Genomic DNA, 19,391 nt, shown 5'->3' on the forward strand with positions numbered 1-19,391 from the left:
GCATAATTAATGAGATATAAAAAGGGGATGTTGCAAAACCAAATGACTCCCTTTGTTTAAGCAATGTCTCCACACTATTCAGAAGGAAATTTGTCCTTTTATTTTTTATTTTATTTTTTTCCCCTAAGATTTTATTTTTTTATTTTTTTTTAAAGATTTTATTTATTTATTTGACAGAGATAGAGACAGCCAGCGAGAGAGGGAACACAAGCAGGGGGAGTGGGAGAGGAAGAAGCAGGCTCATAGCGGAGGAGCCTGATGTGGGGCTCGATCCCAGAATGCTGGGATCACGCCCTGAGCCGAAGGCAGACGCTTAACCGCTGTGCCACCCAGGCACCCCAAGATTTTATTTTGCCATTCTAACTGGTGTCAGGTGGTATCTCATTGTAGTTTTGATTTTGTATCCTGCCACATTACTGAAAGGACCACCTTTGTAGTATCCAATAGGTTTTGGACTGATGTATTTTTCATTCTCATTAGTTTCCATGAATTGTTTAAGTTCTTCTTTAATTTCCTGGATGACCCAATCATTCCTTAGTAGGATGCTCTTTAACTTCCAAGTGTTTGAATTCCTTCCAAATTTTTTCTTGTGATTGAGTTCCAGTTTCAAGGCACTGTGGTCTGATAACATGCAGGGAATAATCTCAATTTTTTGGTGTCATTTGAAACCTGCTCTGTGACCCAGTATATGGTCTATTCTGGAGAAGCTTTCGCGTGCATCAAGAAAAATAAGTACTCTGGTGGAATGTTCTATATACATCTACGAAGTCCATCTGGTCCAACGTGTCCTTCAAAGCTCTTGTTTCTTTGTTGATCTTCCGCTTAGATGATCTGTCCATTGCTGACAGTGGAGTGTTAAGATCTCCTATTATTAATGTATTATTATCAGTATGATTCTTTATTTTGGTAAACATCTGGCTTATGTAGTTGGCTGTTCCCATGTTGGGTCATAGATATTTATAATTGTTAGATTTTCTTGTTGGATAGACCCTTTAAGAATGATATAGTGTCCCTCTACATCTCTTCCTATGGTCTTTGGTTTAAAATCTTATTTGTCTGATATGAGGATTGCTACCCCAGCTTTCTTTTGAGGTCCGTTGGCATGATAAATAGTTCTCCATCCCCTCACTTTCAATCTGGAGGTGTCTTTAGGTTCCAAATAAGTCTGGTGTAGACAGCATATGGATGGATCCTGTATTTGTATCCAATCTGCAACCCTGTGCCGTTTCATGGGGGCATTTAGGCTGTTTACGTTGAGAGTAACTACTGAAAGATACGATTTTAGTGCCATCATATTGCCTGTAAAGCCTAGTTTCTGTAGACTGTCTCTGTAAATTCTGGGCTGTGTTACTTTTAGGGTCTATTCTTCTTTTATAGAATCCCCCTTTATTTCTTGCAGAGCTGGCCTGGTGGTCTCATATTCTCTCAGTTTCTGCCTGTCCTAGAACTTTTTGTATCTCCATCCATTCTGAATGACAGCCTTGCTGGATAAAGTATCCTTGGTTGCATGTTCTTCTCAATTTAGTACGCTGAATATGCCTTGCCAGCCCTTTCTGGCTTGCCAGGTCTCTGTGGACAGGTCTGACGTTATTCTGATGTTCTTCCCTCCATAGGTAAGAAATCTCTTCCCCCTAGCTGTTCTCAGGATAGCTGCCTTGACTCTAACATTAGTACGTTTTACTATTATATACCGGAGTGTTGGTCTATTTTTAATTGATCTTGGGAGGGGTCCCATCTGCCTCTTGGACATGAATGCTTGTTTCCTTCCCCAGATTAGGGAACTTCTTAGCTATGATTTGCTCATGTATACCTTCTAGTTCTTTTTTCTCCACCCCCTCAGGGATTCCAAAAATTCTGACTTTGGAATGTTTTATGGTGTCATTGATCTCTCTACGTCAGATCTCATGGGCTTCCAGTTGTTTATCCTCATCCTCTTTGACTTCCTTCCTATCAGCTTATCTTCTAGATCACTAATTCGTTCTTTTTTCTTATTTACCCTAGCGGTTACAGTATCCAGTTGAGTGCATCTCATTCATAGTATTTTTAATTTCGTCCAGATCAGCTCTCATTTCTGCCCTTAGAGAGTCTATATTGTCACTAACCATTTTCTCAAGCCTAGCTAGTGACTTCATAAATGCTACTCTGAATTCTGTTTCTGACATCTTGCTTATATCCATATTCATTAGGTCTGCAGCAGAGGCCACTGTCTCTGGTTCTTTTTTTTGTTGGCGGTTCCTCCTCCTAGTCATTCTGTTGAGGGGTGGTTGAGGGAGTGTACAGAGTCCAAAATATCAACCATAACCCAGGCAAGATGAACTGTAGGAAAATCTGGAGCAGTCTGAAGCCACCACTCGTGCCTGCTGGAGTTTGTCTGCTTGTAGAGATCCAGAGATACATTCTTACATCTCAGGTTGATTTCGTGGGTGTTCAGGATGGTTTTGTAGATATCCAGCTAAATTCAGGGAACCGGTGGAAGCAGGGCACCCTACTCCTCCGCCATCTTGCCTCGGAAATTTGTTCTTTTAATTCTGAGTCCAAAATGTACCATAATGAGGAAGAGAAAGGGTATTTTGGAGCTAAGTCTGATAATTTTGGACTTCTCCAAGAAAAGATTATTTCTCCTGTGTCTGGTGATCACTCTGTATCCTTTGAATCATTAACAAAGTTTGGTATTGGGTTAAGATCTATGACTCACGTAAGTCTGCTGTGACACTCTTTGGGCTAACCAAGACTTTGCATACAAAAATTATCTTGCACTTCTTAACAACTCAGAAACATTTCTGTTTTATGTTCTATCAATCCAGTTTGATAAATTTATACTTTGGATAGAATTTGACATTATGAAGGACTATCATATAATTGAAATAACCTGATAAATGACATACATGCATTTATTCGAAACTTTATTATATAAATTTTCATTTCTTTTAAAGATTACAAAACCTGTTCTGTGACAGGAATACAAGCAATATTGTTCCAGGATTATTCATGGATACATCTGAAGGAGCTTAGATTACACATTAATAGTATGATTTGAAAACTTCCCAGATTAAACTCTTAAGTAAAACAATTTAAAGTATTCAGTGATAATTAATCCTTTACAAGCATTTCATAATTATGGCAGCAGTGCCAAGCATCTGATGCGATTGAACCACCAATAAAAGGTACAATACATAGGAACTCATGGTATGGTACCTTGGGCTTCTGGCATGCCTTACTAGAGAGAAACTAGTATAAAGTAAGATCAGGTATAATAGTAGAAAAATATTTGTGATTTTTTTTTCTTTTTTAAAAACTGTTTAAGTAGTTGCCCACCCCACTCCCACCCAAGGCCAAAAATGCAAAATAATTACATCCCTTAGGTGTATACCTTCCCTTTTGCTTAGGGTAAGAGTTAAGATAAACCTAATACATGTACATCATTTTAGGAATTAAAAACTCATCACCCATAATTATTAAGGATGCTAAGAAATGGCAATTTAAAAAACAGCTTTAGATGATAAACTACACTTACAGAAACACAAACCAAAACCTTTATCCTTATGCCCTTGCTTTGTATTTAAAGGTTCTACTTTACATACTTGTTTGAAAAACTCAGTATACAGTTCATTCAGTACTATAGTGATACTAGGAGTAAAGATTTTCACTTCCATTAGGTATTGAACTAATCTACTTAGAGAGACTGTTACAGAGACTCTCCTCTCACATACGTTTACACATGTTGTACTCAAATGGTACGTGCTCAAAAAGAGGTTTTCTTGAGGTTTGCATCTCTGAACTTAGTCTCTAAATTTTCCTTTCCACTAATCTCTATTCAATGTCATATACTTTGCTAGTTGCTCTGGGAGAAGTCATGGACATTTAAACAGCTTATCATGCACTTCAAGGTTATATGGCAAAATAATGAGGAAAGTGCCTTAAGAGGTAGGAAGTAGACTCTCATCCCAACCCTTGGTATGCCCTGTTACGAACAGTTAAAAGACTAGAATCAAAGTGGTAAATATGAGACTGATAGTAATACAAGGCTTAAGAAAATTAAGTCGACTTAATTACTAGAATTCTTTGAGAACACTCAGTCACATTGGAACCAGTTACAAGTCACTTGACCACACAAAATACAGCAGTGTCAGAAGTACATAAAGCACACTGTAGATACAAGTTCTTCTTGGCCATCCATATTTAGGTATTATCATTCTGTAGATTCTTCACTAGAAAAAGTGGTTAAGCGTGGCTCTGCAGAATACCACAGTCCCAAGAAAGCAAATTTCATTCCTTCATTAATTGGTCTCCACCAATGGTCACTTGGGGAAACCAGCAAAATGTAAGCAATCTGGAGGTGAAAAGAGGACTATTTTCACTAATTGAAATATAAATACTGAGTTAAGTCAACTTATCTGTCAATTAAATAAAAATGCATACATCTAGTTTGTGAGTCACATGGAGCCACCTTCCAGAGGGACAGAACTCTAGGACTAGATCAGAACCTCTTGGTTTAAGCACCAAAGGTCAACCATGGAACCCATCGTATTTCTTAAGCACAGAAAAGACCTTTTCGAACTCTTTACATTCCTGAGATATCTGTCCTAATTAATGCCTTCACAAATCTCATAAATGCTCGATACCACCGTGAGAATTTTCTCTATAAAATATGGTAAAGCAAGCTGGAAATATTTCAGTCATTTATAAAGGCTGGGAAGTAGAGAATATCAAAGCCACGTTGAGATATGTATTGCTGACTTCCATGGTGATTAAGTACATCTGTACCATGGCTCCCAAATCTTGAATGCTTTTCTGCTCTTATCCCAGGCCGGACCTACCCCAGTCCCTTTCCAACCCAATCCATTCTGCTTACTCATAAAGCCTTTGCACCCCTCTACCCCTTCAAGTCTTTTCTGGGCTGAGGGTGCAGGGCACAGAAAACAGGTCAGCCCCACCTCTCATAATGTCCCCTGACCCCCAAAGCAACCACTTCTTAAAATTAGGTGGGAAATGGTTGATCCAAACCCATACTTTGCAGCCTACCACATGTGAAGTGTGACTCTCTACTGCACACACACCGCACCCCCTCCAGACACTCACTAAGTGACTTTTTCCCACACATCAGCTTTGCAGCATCTCGATTCTGTGCCTTGTCAAAATCATCACATTTTTGGACTTTTGGGGTTGCTTGTGAATAAATGAATCTGTATCAGATCTGTTAAAGGTCTATTGTACTTAGAAAAAAAGACATCTCTATAAATAGAAGGAGCTGAAATGACTTACATAAAAAATTAAAGGACAAAAACTTACCTTAACATCATCACTTGAAAGGGAAGTTACAAAACACGTGGTAGTGTAATCCATATTTTTCAGCATGTGCTTGGAAAAGTTAAATGCAATCTACTATTCTAAACGTTATTTTGGATTACAGGCTAAGAGGAGGTTTGTAAAAGTGGCCTGATGGTTTAGTTCCTTCTTTCACATTGAAATAACTTTAAACCTGAACTAAACCTTCTGGGAGAAGCCCTGGGAACTAGGAGAACTAACTGGTGAAGGGCCCAGAGGAGCTGGACTCAGTAATTAATGGAAAGGTAAGCCCAGTGCAAGCATTACATTTAGAGCACAATTGTTCGCCAAGTCTGTCTGCCATAAGTCAAAGGCAATAGGAACATCAGGATTACAGATGAAATAAATTAAGCTACTGAACTGCATTTTAGGCAAAAGCCTTCAGTTTTGTGAACATACGACTTGCTTTTCTCCAATAAAACTGGCAGCTGGAGTGGGCAAAGAAGGCAATATCTTTGAAAGCAATAAACTTGCCATTCATCTACCAGTAGAGTATTGTCCTAAGAAATATGTATTTTTTTTAACAACTCTGCTCCTGGTTGGGTGATAATATGAAGGGAAGGCAGCATGGTGTTATGAAGGAAAAAAACTGAATGAGAACTTAAGGATTCTAGTCTTTGCTTTGGGTCTCGGGTTCTTTACATGCAATATGAGAAAGTTGGCCTAGATAATTTATAAGGATTTACGCATTTACTTCTGGCTCTAAGACTATGATGGACAACACACCTAAGCAATAATGGAATAGCATCAGTGTCTGAAATTTGAAAATGCCTTTTTTTTTTTTTGCCCAAAGTTACATTAACATTTTAAGAGCAACAAGAATTTGGGATGGTTGTAGTTTGAAACACTGATTAGAGGAGAGAGAGAAAGAAAGGAAGAAAAAAGTTTTCTTTCCAGGCAATGGGAAGCAGTTTTTGATATTTAGCATTCATATACTCAAGAATTTAAAAAAACCTTTCTCCATCTAGATCTTCTGAATCCCTCTTCCTATACATTTTTTTTATTTAGAAGATAAACTTACATTTGATTTCTATGCCATAATCATTTTGTGTCACTTAAGCAAAATTAATGTTATAGATTTTCCCTTTCTCTTTAGTTGCATAGAGGAGAAATTAAGGAGTAATAAGTGGCTTCTAAGACATTTAACTAAAGTACGCTTTCTTGGCTTTGTACTCTCAAAGACATATTTAAAGCTTCGGGCAGATAAAAACACTTCTGATGTAAATGGCTCACCACATAGCTAATAAAGATCTGTTGGGCACATTCTTGATGAGGTTAAGTCACTTTTTCCTTGTTCATGTTTTTTATATTACATATCGATGTACGCTAGATAGCTTGACCAAAATATAGGTAATAATGGATACAAAAGTTTCTTTAATCAAATAGAATTGTGGAACCTACCCAAATTAGATGTAGATAATGAATATTATAAGCAGACCCATTGACCATTATGAAAGCTGATCATTTCTGAAGTTAAAGCAAGCATTATATGGCTATAAATCATCAGAAGGAATTCAGAAAGCACTCAATGGCGAACATTCACTTAGCCTACTTGAGCTATGATGTCAGGTGAGAACAGATACTGTTTGATCAAGAATGTTTTATTCCCTCGAATAAGAAAGTTTAAATCCAATTTCATAGAGAGGCTGGTGGCCTTTATTACATTCAAATTAGTGTTTAATATAGAGCATTGTAATGGGATAGAACTCATTATGATTTACCTTTTTTCCAAAAAAAGCATACTTTTCTTGCAGGTATACAAGAACAGGTATCCTGTTATTCATGTGCTAAATTCTGCAGTTTCACCTATTTAAACATAAAAGATCTAATGGGACTTGGATGACCTGTTGTTAAATTTTCCTTTGCCAATCTCTTCACCATAACTCTTAAAGGCCTTTGATGTATATTGGCAAAATCCCAAATTATATGCCAAATACTAAATATGGATACTATTCAAGATCAAAAGTGCAAGAACTACTTCCTTAAGGAAAAAAGAACCCTAAGGAGTTGCAACGTATATGGACTAACTTCATAGGTGTACTCTTGATGTCATGCCACACACACGTGATAACTTTCTCTACCATAACAGCTCTCTAGGTTAGTCTCACAAAGCACCTGACTTTAAGAAACAAACAAATGAACGAACCAGTGAAACAGACATGGGGGAAAGATATGTACATTTTGGAAGTATTACATTCAACAGCTGTTCCACAATCTGGCCATTTTTAGGGCTGTCCAACAATACTGTTAATCCAGGTGAACTATTTAACGAGATTTAATAATCAATTAATAATAATAGATTCCAAGTTAAACAAAGCATGTATACATTAAAGAAAGCAGTACAGAAATGTACTGTATATGAACTGTTTACAAAAACATACAAAATGTTGGATGGCACAAGGGATACAGTGCTAATAGAAACGGATTGTTTAAGCTAAGTGCTTAACATAAACTGTCCATCCCTATAACTAACAAAGAATATTTCAGGGACATGAAATATTTCCTATAAAAATAATGCTATATGGTGTAGAGTACTTTATTCAGTGTATTTTTAGGTGGTATTCATATGTTTATTATTCTTGTTGATTCAGTGAATATGTCTTCATCATGTTTCCATTTTCATTTCATCCGAAGCTCCAGGAAAATCTAACTTGCTAACACTCATTTAAAGCGAGAAGAGACGGAAGCAGGAGCAGCAGCAGGAGCAGCAGCATTATGGGTACCAGCTGGGACAGTGTGTGCTTGCAGGTGTCTCTCAGATATGTGCTACCTGTCGCCAGAACTTGTGCTATTAGCTTACACCATGGTACCAAATATCTCACTGAGGTCACTTCACAGGGCTGTGGAGGTGATTTTTTTAATACCTCTCCGCTGAGCAAGAGTAGAGCGGCCTACTGGTTCCAAAACTGGAGACTGATTACGGTTTAAAGCAGAATATGTAGCTGCCATAGCACCCTGAAAACAGGAAAGAGAGGTCACGACACAAATGACAGTGGGTAGTCACAAGTACACAGCATATGAAATGCAGATTTTTCTCCCTGATAATTTCTTCATATGAAAATTTATATAGGGGCGCCTGGGTGGCACAGCAGTTAAGCGTCTGCCTTTGGCTCAGGGCGTGATCCTGGCATTATGGGATCAAGCCCCACATCAGGCTCTTCCGCTATGAGCCTGCTTCTTCCTCTCNGATTTAACTAAAACTAAAGAGGCAAATGTGGGAGGCTGAACTTATGGATGAGAAAGAGCAGGGATGAGCTTATAACAAGCAGTCCTCACTTTACTCAGGACTATTCAATTTTTTGTTTCTTTGTAATCCTTTAATATAAGAGGCAGCAAAGCATGCTCTTTTGAAACTTGTTTTTGCCACTGCTGACAATCTCAGAGTTTGCTCTGGGTTTTGCATAAGAAAGAAGTATAAACAAAAGTTAGGAAATCCATAAGCCTACGTGATTGATAAATTCAGAAGTCATTCTTAAACTAGTTTATCATATTTTGGCATGCTTTGACTTTTCCTTTTCTAAACTGCTTGTTGTAATAGAATCTCACTTGAGAAATGGATGCAGGCTGAGCGAAAGGGAAAGGTGCTGTGGGCATGGAGAGGGAGGCTCACACCTTCCTGGAGGACATGCAGAAAACAGCACCTGAATGGGGCAGCTCACCTTGACTAGATGGGGTGCATCCTGTCTGTTTAGTTGGTATTGTGGCAGTTGGTCCCAGTGGACGATCCAAGGATGTCTGAGCACAAGGGCAGCAGTCAGTCTCTGATGAGGATCCACATGAAGCATCTTTGATACCAGGTCCTGTAATGGGAAGAAGAAGAAGAATAAAACAAGCTTAAACTTTTCTGTTTGTTTTTCTATAGCACTTGATACTGGTCAGCATTCTTCCTTAGCTTCTATGACACTATTTTTATCTAGTACCAAACCTTGGGGTTCAAAGCAATTTGGTCAAGACAATTTCTTTTCTTTTCTTTTTTTTAAAGATTTATTTTAGAGCAAGAGAAAGAGAACGCAAGTGAGCATGAGCAGGGGGAGAGGGAGATGGGAGAGGGAGAGGATCTCAAGCAGACTCCTCGACATGGGGTGGGGCTCAATCCCACGACCCTGAGATCATGACCTGAGGTGAAATCAAGAGTTGGATGCTTAACTGACTGAGCCACCTTGGTGCCCGCAACATGACAATTTCTTTAAAAAAATAAATAAATAAAAAAGGCAAAAACCTAAGAGTCTGTTTTCTCCTCCCTGAGTAACAGTAATTTTGGTACATTACAAAGAGTAAATTTACCACATTTATGTATCTTTAAGTACTTTGGCTCTTTTTTCACTGAGATATTCTGATTTTTCTACACTTTTGTGGGTTTATTTCTAAGTAATTTTCAGCTGTAGACTTTTTTGTGCTGCTGGTAGTAATGAAAAGCAGAACATAACTGTCCAATAATAGGAATTTAATTGGAGAGCTCCAAATGCCCCCTCCAAAAGAGTAATTTTTTTTTTAAGTAGGCTCCACGCCCAACATGGGGCTTGAACTCCTGACCCCAAGATCAGGAGTTGCATGCTCCACCGACTGAGCCAGTCAGGTGCCCTAGATTAGAGTTATTTTTATTTTTTCCACTTCATGGGCATCACACAGGCACTAGTAAAAACAATCAGATGGGGCGCCTGGGTGGCACAGCGGTTGGGCGTCTGCCTTCGGCTCAGGGCGTGATCCCGGCGTTATGGGATCAAGCCCCACATCAGGCTCCTCTGCTATGAGCCTGCTTCTTCCTCTCCCACTCCCCCTGCTTGTGTTCCCTCTCTCGCTGGCTGTCTCTAGCTCTGTCAAATAAATAAATAAAATCTTAAAAAAAAAAAAAAAGAAATACAGAGAGGCAGGAGAACATGAAGAACTCCCAGAATCCCATTCTTCCAGAGAAAATGCTTTCTATCTATCCAAATGCTTTCCTATGCATGGAATATAGATCCATATAATTGCTAGTTTTATACTCTCCAAAATAACACAGTTGTGATTTACTTATTTTTATTTTTTTAAAAGATTTTATTTATTCATTTGAGAGAGAGAGACACGGAGAGAGAGACAGAGAGAGCACTAGCAAAGGGAGAGGCAGAGGCAGAAGCAGAGGGAGAAGCAGACTCCCCACTGAGCTGGGAGCTGGACGTGGGGCGCAATCCCAGGAACCTGCTATCATGACCTGAGCTAAGGCAGATGCTTAACCATGTGAGCCACCCACGCGCCCCCACAATTGTGATTTATAAAAGCCATCTACCACTTTAATTTTTCATTCAAAATATATCTATTGAGTATCTATTAAAGGCCAGGTATTCTGGTAGGCATTGAGTATTTAGCAGGGAACAAGACAGAAATGAACTCTGACCTCATGAAGCTTTCAGGCAAGTGAGGGAGAAACAAAGAATCATTTACAAAGCAAACAGTAAGTTCTCTGATGGGATGAATAAAGGGGTATAGCTAGAGGAACACAAAGAGACACCTAACCTGAACAGGATTGGGTGGCTTAGAAGCGACTTCTTTAGAGGAATGTGAGACCTGAAGGATGAACAGATGATTAGAGAAGGTGAGGAAGAAACAGAGCAATTCAGGGAGACAGAGTGGAAAAGCCCTCAGGGATGAGAACATGCCCCAATTAAGGAACTGAAAGGAAAGTAGTGAGGCTGTAACAAAAACTGCCAAGTAGAACGTGGCAACAGGTAAGTAGGAAAGGTGAGAAGGGACCAGACCATGAAGGCCCTTGTAAGCTACACTCGAAAATCTGGACTTTGTCTGGAGATAAGAAATTGTTTAAAGCAAAGGAGTGATGCAGTCAGGTTTGTACTTTAGAGAGCTTACGCTAAGTGTCTAGGAAGATGGATTGGAGGGTGCAAGCCTGAAGACTCCAATTTGAGACTGGCGAGAGATGATGGCTTCAGGACAGTATAAGAGATGGAGAAATATGGATGGTATTGAGCTACTTAAGAGAAAGAACCAACAGAACCTGGTGGCTGACTGGTATTGGGAATTGAGATGTTATTCCAAGTATTCCTCTGCTATTATTTACAGTTTCTTATGTTTAGTTATCATTAACAGCTAAGAACAGGAATAAGCCACTGAACAGAATTAGAAATACAAAGTGAAACAATTAGGAACTCCCCTTCCAAATTCTTAAGGTGGGAAAATGTGCTTCAAGTACATAAAAGGTTGCAAAACTGCCCAGGGGCGCAACCAAACTCTATTCCTTCCATCGGTCTCATCACTCTGCTCAGATAAGCTCATTCGTGCTCATGGCTTTAGCTACTACAGAGGATGACAACTCCTAACTCCACTGTCCACCCGAGACTTCACTCCTAAGATCTGCATCCATATAGCCAGTTGCCTAATGGACATACATCACTTAATTATATATCACAGTCACATTTCAAATTCTTAATGTCCACATCTGTAATCATCACTCCTCTCAAAACTACTACTTTTGTGTTCTACATCTTGGTGAAGACACCACTACTGACTCATTTGCCTGAGGTGGAAATATGGACTACACACTTACTATCTGCTTTTCCCCTGCTTCTTTTTTTTTCTTTCTTTTTTCTTTTCTTTTTCTTTTCTTTCTTTCTCTCTCTCGTTCTTTCTTTCTTTTCTTTTTTCTTTTCTTAAAGATTTTATTTATTTATTTGACATAGAGACACAGCCAGCGAGAGAGGGAACACAAGCAGGGGGAGTGGAAGAGGAAGAAGCAGGCTCCCAGCAGAGGAGCCCGACGCGGGGCTCGATCCCAGACCGCCGGGATCACGCCCTGAGCTGAAGGCAGACGCTCAACGACTGCGCCACCCAGGCGCCCCCTTGCTTCTTTTTTCTTTAAAGATTTATTTCTTTTGAGAGGGAGAGAGAGGGAATCTCAAGCAGACTACATGCTCAGCATGGAGCCCAATGTGGAGCTTGATCGGACGACCCTGAGATCATGACCTGAGCTGAAACCAAGAGTCAGACACTTAATCAACTGTGCCACTCAGGTGCCCCTTCCCTGCTTCTTACGTACATTTAACCACTAAGTCTATTTTGCCCCCTAAATTTCTCTTTCATTTGGCTCAAATCCTGCTACAACTGCTCTAGTTTAGGTCTTCATCATTTGTGACCTGAAATATTGTAAAACCTTACAAGTAAAACCCCTAATATTAGGTCAGTGAGGACTGAATGAAATAATGTAGGTATAAGTGTTAGCACAGTCCTTGGCACATAAGTGCCCAGTGAATTGTAGTGATGGTCCTGTTCTTCTCAAAGCTACATACGACACATATGGCCCATATGACTGATGACATTCACATGCGCAACTTGATCTTGAGGTAACATATCAGATTGATAGAATCCTCCTTCCCAATTTTGTGAGTATTCACTGTACCATATAATGCTTGCAATCTCAAGTCTTAACTGGACAAATTAGCAAAAGTTATCAGTAATAACGTGATATTTACAAGTAAGGCTCTGAGTCAGATCCAATTTTTTGTGCTCTATTTTTATCTCATCCTCACCTGTCTTTCTTTCATTCAAAAAAGCATTATGGAATTCAAGTCAATGAGAACCAAATTATCAAAATTAAAGCAAGTTAAGGTTATATCTATAATTTATTTAAAAAGCAGGTGATGGGTAAGCTCTGATACTTTACATGGTGACATTACTTAATATGTCTCACAACTCATCATGACAACTCCTGGCAGACTCCAGAGATAAGAATTATTGCTCTACGGAATGAACTTGAAAAGGGAAAATCTGATCCCTACAATGCTTAATATTTTCCAACAGTTCTCCAACACCTAGAATAAACCTGAAATTCTGAGCATAATCTAATCTACAAAGCCTTTTATAATTTGGGTTCATCAGCTACCTTCTCACGTGTACCCTGTACTAGTCACAACAAACTGTGTGCAGCAACCTGGAGGCATTCTGCCATTTTCAGGCAGTCCTGACCACAAATAGCATGTGCTTCTCCCTCAGCCTGGGATGGAATACATCCTTCTGCTCCCTAAAGCTGCCAGGAAAATCCCTTCACTGCTTCTGGAAAGCTTTCCTGGAAATCTTTCCGACCGAGCACCATCTGTGAACTTTTTTTAACACAAAAAATGTACCACTGTAACAGCACATGTGACACGGTACTGTATACTTTTCACCATTTCCCAACTAGACTATGAGCTTCCTGAGATCAGGAATTCTATCTCAGTCACATCTTTGATCCCTGGACCTTCACATATTAAGCATGTTTTAAGTGTTTAATACATGGATTAAAAAGAAATCCCAGAAAAAATGAATCATCTGGTTTAAGAAATGTTATTGTTAAAAAAAGGGAAACGTTAACATTTCATTTTAAATCAGTTATGAAGCCATATATCATCTATGCAGACATTAAATTAGTTAACAGAGGCTTCATCCCTATGCCAAAGGTATCAACCTACATTTTTGAAATACCCTATTTACTTATGCAATCATCTCAACTTGGGCTTCCACCTCTAAGAGAAATCAGCAAGCACTTTTACCAGTATGTATCTTCTTTATCTCCTCTATGTTTTTCTTATTCAGAAGTGGAAAACTTTGCTCTTGTTTTCTTTCTAATTTTCAAATTTTTCACTCTTCTTTTTAAAGGAGCATTTTCTATGAATAAAGTAAAACTAGAGCAGAGTTGGAAAGCTAGCCTGCCAGAGGATAGCAGATCTTCCAGTGAGAAAGTCTTTTCAAATGGATTTCAACCAGACATTATAAAACTATACTACCGTTTATTGTGAAAAAGATGACACCCTTTTCTACATAATATGGACCAAAAATAGAACATGGTGCAGTTATTCTAGGGTACAAGTGCTTTGGAACCAACTGCTTAATTTGAAGTGCCCACACGCTCCCAGTATGTAACCATGGACAAATTCACACAAAAATTTCTGGCCTTGGTTTCCTTCTGTGAAATGGGGATACTACCACCTATTTTACAGGCTTTAGATGAGGATTAAATGGGATGACTTAGGTGAGGTGCAGTGTGAGGCGAGGCAAAGAACAGACACACAAATCATGAAGATTACCACCATTATTATTATTATTATTATTATTATTATTATTATTTTGGTTAACAGATTTATATTTTTTTCTTCCAAAATTTTATTTAAATTCTAGTTAGTTAACATATAGTGTAATGTTGGTTTCAGGAGTAGAATTCAGTGATTCATCACTTACATACAGTACCCAGTGCTCACTACAACAAGTGCCCTCCTTAATACCTCACCCACCTAGCTCATCCCCCACCCTTCCCTCCATCAACCCTCAGTTTGTTCTCTATTGTTAAGAGTCTCTTATACCACCATTATCATTCATCATGTTTGTCAGCAGTAAGTAGTTTTAGATGTATAGATAATAAAGGCAAACCAGTACCTTCTGGGAAACAAAATAATTGCTCCATTTTTGAGTTCAAGTTATTTGGTAACATCACTTCAAAATAATACTTTATAAACAAATATTTGTAACTGATTATTATTTTTTTCTCACCAGGGATTATGAAAAATTATTTTCTCAAAAGCTTATAATAGGAAGCCATACTTACCTTTGCTGTGTCTGAAACAGAATTCCAGTAACCACCACTGAGTGAGAATTTTCCGCTGCCTATCCGTGCCAATATTTCCTCTGGTGTATCATCAGGGCCATTTGCAAATGGGGTGTAACTAATTTATAATGAAATTAAAGTGTTAATGAATAAAATTTCTTTTTTGGTTGGTAATCTTCACATTAATATTTGCAGTATCCAAGAGTACTCCAGTTAATTTAATTAATGTAATACTTTATTGAAATCTCCTAAAGTGAGAAATATCAACATCATGAAGCTCCATAAAGCACCAGGTCAAGGTATAAGCTATGAAATATTATTTAGACTTAATATATGATAATACAAATATTTTAAGATATGACACATTAGAATAAAATGTGTTTTTTTTTAAGATTTTATTTATTTGACATAGAGACACAGCGAGAGAGGGAACACAAGCAGAGGGAGAGGGAGAAGCAGGCCTCCTGCTGAGCAGGGAGCCCGATGCGGGGCTTGATCCCAGGACCCTGGGATCATGACCTGAGCTGAAGGCAGACTTTAAAGACTGAGCCACCCAGGTGCCCCTAGAATAAAAAGTTTAAAAATAGTGTATGTTGGGGCGCCTGGGTGGCACAGCGGTTAAGCGTCTGCCTTCGGCTCAGGGCGTGATCCCGGCATTACGGGATCGAGCCCCACATCAGGCTCCTCCGCTATGAGCCTGCTTCTTCCTCTCCCACTCCCCCTGCTTGTGTTCCCTCTCTCGCTGGCTGTCTCTATCTCTGTCAAATAAATAAATAAAATCTTTAAAAAAAAATAGTGTATGTTTACAACATAAGAGTACAAAAAAGGTACGGAAAAAATCAAGTTAAGACCTTAAGACATTAATAAATGGTACATTACAGAAAATCAGTAATGATATAGTTATAAATGTGGTATATATATATAGAGAGAGATACACACACACACACAAAGGACTGTATTATTAGATAACATGAGAAAACACGAAAAGAAAGATATTACAAAAGAGATTAAAAAAATAAAACTAGATAATTTGAACAAAATATTGATGAATAAATGCTTACAACATATGGTCCACTCACCCAGTAAGCATTGTATAGAGGAGGACACCAAGACTCCATATATCACAAGCAGCATCATAGCCTTGTCGTTTTAAAACCTAGAAAAAGTAAAAATTAGTATTAACACACTACTGTTTAGAGATTTGAATAGGCTGTGAACTGCACTATCTTCTAAATTAATGTATTTAAGAAAAAGCTTAACAGAATATGATTAACAAACAAGGCAATATATTAATCCTATTCTACAACATTCTATAACTAATAATTCATATATATATATAAATAAATAAATTTGATTTTGGTATTTGAATTAGCATTTACTGAGTGCTGCCATGGCATATAGAGGACTATAAAATAAGCTGAAGGTGTTTCTTCTTCTTCCCCCTGGTTCCCTCTAAGTTTCTTATTTAAATAAATTTATATTCATTTTGTATGAGGCTGCAGAAGTGGCTACATAAAACAGTACTTTGAGGAACACATATAAAAGTACCAATGATATAATGGAAAATCATACTTTTACTTATATAAAATACGATTCACTTGAGCATTTAGTAATCACCAACTATTATTGGGCACAAACAGTGATAAATATAAAACACTCTTATTTCCTTAAGAAAATTAGAATATGGCAGGGGAAATGAACATACATATAGTTAATAATTCAACAGGGTAAGTATTATAACAAAATTATGCCTAAAGTGCTATAGGTATGATGATGAGGAAACAATTCATTATTTTTTGTTTTTAAAGATTTATATATTTTAGAGAGTGAGAGCAAGAGTGAGTGGTGGGGAGGGGCAGAGGGAGCAGAAGAAAGAATCTCAAGCAGACTCCCCACTGAGCATGGAGCCCGATGTGGGGACTCAATCCTATGACCTTGAGATAATGACCTGAGCTGAAGTCAACAGTTGGATGCTTAACCGACTGAGCCACCCAGGCACCCTGAAACAATTCATTCTTGATATAGGGAGAGAAGACAGGCTATGGGGCAGCCTGCTTGTACTGGGCCTATAAGTAATAATTCAGGAGGCAAAGGGAGGAGGTGGAGGAGAGCAGAGGACACGCAAAGGGCAGAGGCAAGGGACCAGAGCATGCTTAAGGACACGCAAGGATTTAGTGTGGTCTGATGTCCAGGTAGGGGGATACTAGAGAGAACGAAGAAGGGCTTTTATAAATATCTTGTTAAGGATTTAAAATATTTTTCCTGTAGGCAATCTGTGGTCATTGAAGCATTAAACAGGGAAATATAAATAAGTACATGCGCATACCAAAAGGATAACTCAAGGTATAGAGGAAATGCTGATAAGAAGACAGACTGGAAACAAGGCCATTTGATAGGAGGCAATTTGTAGCAAACTAAGTGAAAGGCTATGAGGAATGACACTAAGGCAGAACACGGAGAGAAAAAGATGTAATGATAAAATAGGAAGGACTTAGTAGAGATGGGATGTATAGGATAAGGGAAAAGGGAAAAAGGGTCTAAAATACTCAGGAATCAGAATGGAAAGAGTCTGGTGACTGACCGGATGTAGAAAAATGATGGAGAAGGGGGATTTCAGGAGGACTTCCAAGTTTTAACTTGGACGACTAAGTGGTGAATCTGAGACAAAGAGTTAAAAGGTCAAGTCTCAGGACAGTTTAATCATGGACGATTTCCTGAAGAAGATGAATTTAGAGGCTTTGATGCAAAAAAGGTTTTGAAACAAAAAACATTAGGTTTTGAAGCAAAAAACATTCCAACATGCCAAGGCAAAACGGCTACATGGCGATTTCCAGAAGCAGAATGCTTGTCTGAAGCAGGAAACATTTCATGAGGAAAAATGAGATGGCTAGATGAAGTAACCATGCTTGGACACCAATATGTGTCAGAAGCTGTGGATATGTGGACAAACAAGCAAAAAGTCTGTCCCTCATTAGTTCTAGTAACACCAGGAGAACAGGTACAAGTAGTTTATTTAAAAGTATTACTTTATATCTCAAAAGTAATAAAATTACAAAAAGTTTAGAAAATAGAGGGGGGAAATCCAGCTCTATAAACCAACTGTCCTAAGTTACCAACTATTACCAGTTTTTTGTGAAATATCTAATGGTAAAAGCATAGACTTTGCAACCATATTGCCTGGGCTCAAATCTCAATCTGACCTCAAATTACATAACCTCTCACTGCACCTGGTTCCCCGTAAAGCTTGAATAAAAGGTCTTACTCCACATAGTTATAGTGAGAAAAAAAATATTACATGTAAATTCTATTTGCAAGGATGAAATCAGCTAAAACATGTGACTGGCACATAAGCCCTATATTAGGGTTAACTATTATTTTTTATTACGTAGTTCACAGTTACATTTTTTTTTAAAACACAGTGATAATAAAAAGGCAAGAAATCTTGAGGGCAAAGCAGTGGATTTTAGATTTGCTACAGTGGGGAACCAAAATTTCTTAGGAAAAGAAGCAACTTGATCAAAGCAGTGCTTGAAGACTTCAATAACTCTATAGCTCTTCTGTGGAATGATCACAGAACGAGAGAGAGCAGGGTACAGCTAGGCTGTGGGAGTCATTTGGGCCGTGGTGAAGGAAGCAGGGGCTAGGACAGCAGTTCTGTGAAAGGAAGAACTTAGAACTGGTCTTAGGGGATAACAGAGGTGGTACCTAGTTACGTACCTAAAGACAAAAAGAGACCATGATGCGTTAGCCTCAGAAATACAGGAAGATGGTGACAAAGCCAGGAAATTAGAAGGATATGAGGAAAGGATGAGAATAAGCTAGTTTCCACTTAATTCCATGTGCTCACAAGCACAAAAGTGTCAGTGATAGTAGACCGCTACAGATGTGTGATTATGTAGAAAGACAGAAGGCAGAGCAAGAAAAGGACTGCAGTGGACTAAGTAGTAGGGGGCTGAGGACAGGATGAATTACCATCAGAAGAAAAAGAGCTGACATTTTAATTAGTTGTTTGGTAAGCCTTCAATGAAACAACTATTAACTATTCCATATTAAACACAACAAATGAGTTTTTAAATATACTGAAATACTGGAAGCAAACAATATCACAATTACCTCTGGTGCAACAAAATTTGCAGTGTAACAAGGAGTCATGAGAAGACCGTTTTCTGCTCTTAGCTGTTTGGCAAAGCCAAAATCACAAATTCGAATAGATTCTGGATTGCCAGATTCATCCACGTAAAGAATGTTGCTAGGTTTCAAGTCTCTGTGAACCACCTAATTGAAATACAAATCAAAGAGGTACATTAACAATACATTTCCATTATGGAAAACTCTTTATTCACAAACTGTCAAGCAACGTACTTGACAAGACGATGAGTGCTGACCTTTAAACTACCTCATTTTAAAATGCTGATAATGTAAGTATAACTCTCTAACACAGAACTGGGGCAAGGAGAGGAGGAAGAAAAAAATAGTATGTACGTCCCTCCTCTTTGTCCAATTG

The 19,391-nt window shown here is 38.4% G+C and overlaps 1 protein-coding gene across 10 annotated transcripts in view; it reads right to left on the minus strand.

Annotated features, from left to right (window-relative positions):
• Positions 1-2,886: 2,886 nt before the first annotated feature.
• Positions 2,887-19,391, minus strand: part of RPS6KA3 (ribosomal protein S6 kinase A3) — a 113,890-nt gene continuing 97,385 nt past the window's right edge. For 9 of the 10 annotated variants that reach the window (XM_034649861.1, XM_034649863.1, XM_034649864.1 and 6 more), the window contains 5 exons: positions 19,001-19,162; positions 15,967-16,043; positions 14,888-15,005; positions 8,985-9,125; positions 2,887-8,280 (listed from right to left, as the gene is read on the minus strand). In XM_034649861.1, the coding sequence (XP_034505752.1) occupies positions 8,158-8,280; positions 8,985-9,125; positions 14,888-15,005; positions 15,967-16,043; positions 19,001-19,162 (621 nt within the window). In that variant the 3' untranslated portion in view covers positions 2,887-8,157. The remainder of the gene's footprint in view (positions 8,281-8,984; positions 9,126-14,887; positions 15,006-15,966; positions 16,044-19,000; positions 19,163-19,391) is intronic. The other variant, XM_034649862.1, reaches the window with a different exon arrangement.

Source organism: Ailuropoda melanoleuca, chromosome X (assembly GCF_002007445.2).
Source record: "Ailuropoda melanoleuca isolate Jingjing chromosome X, ASM200744v2, whole genome shotgun sequence".
In the NCBI taxonomy this organism is placed as follows: domain Eukaryota; kingdom Metazoa; phylum Chordata; class Mammalia; order Carnivora; family Ursidae; genus Ailuropoda; species Ailuropoda melanoleuca.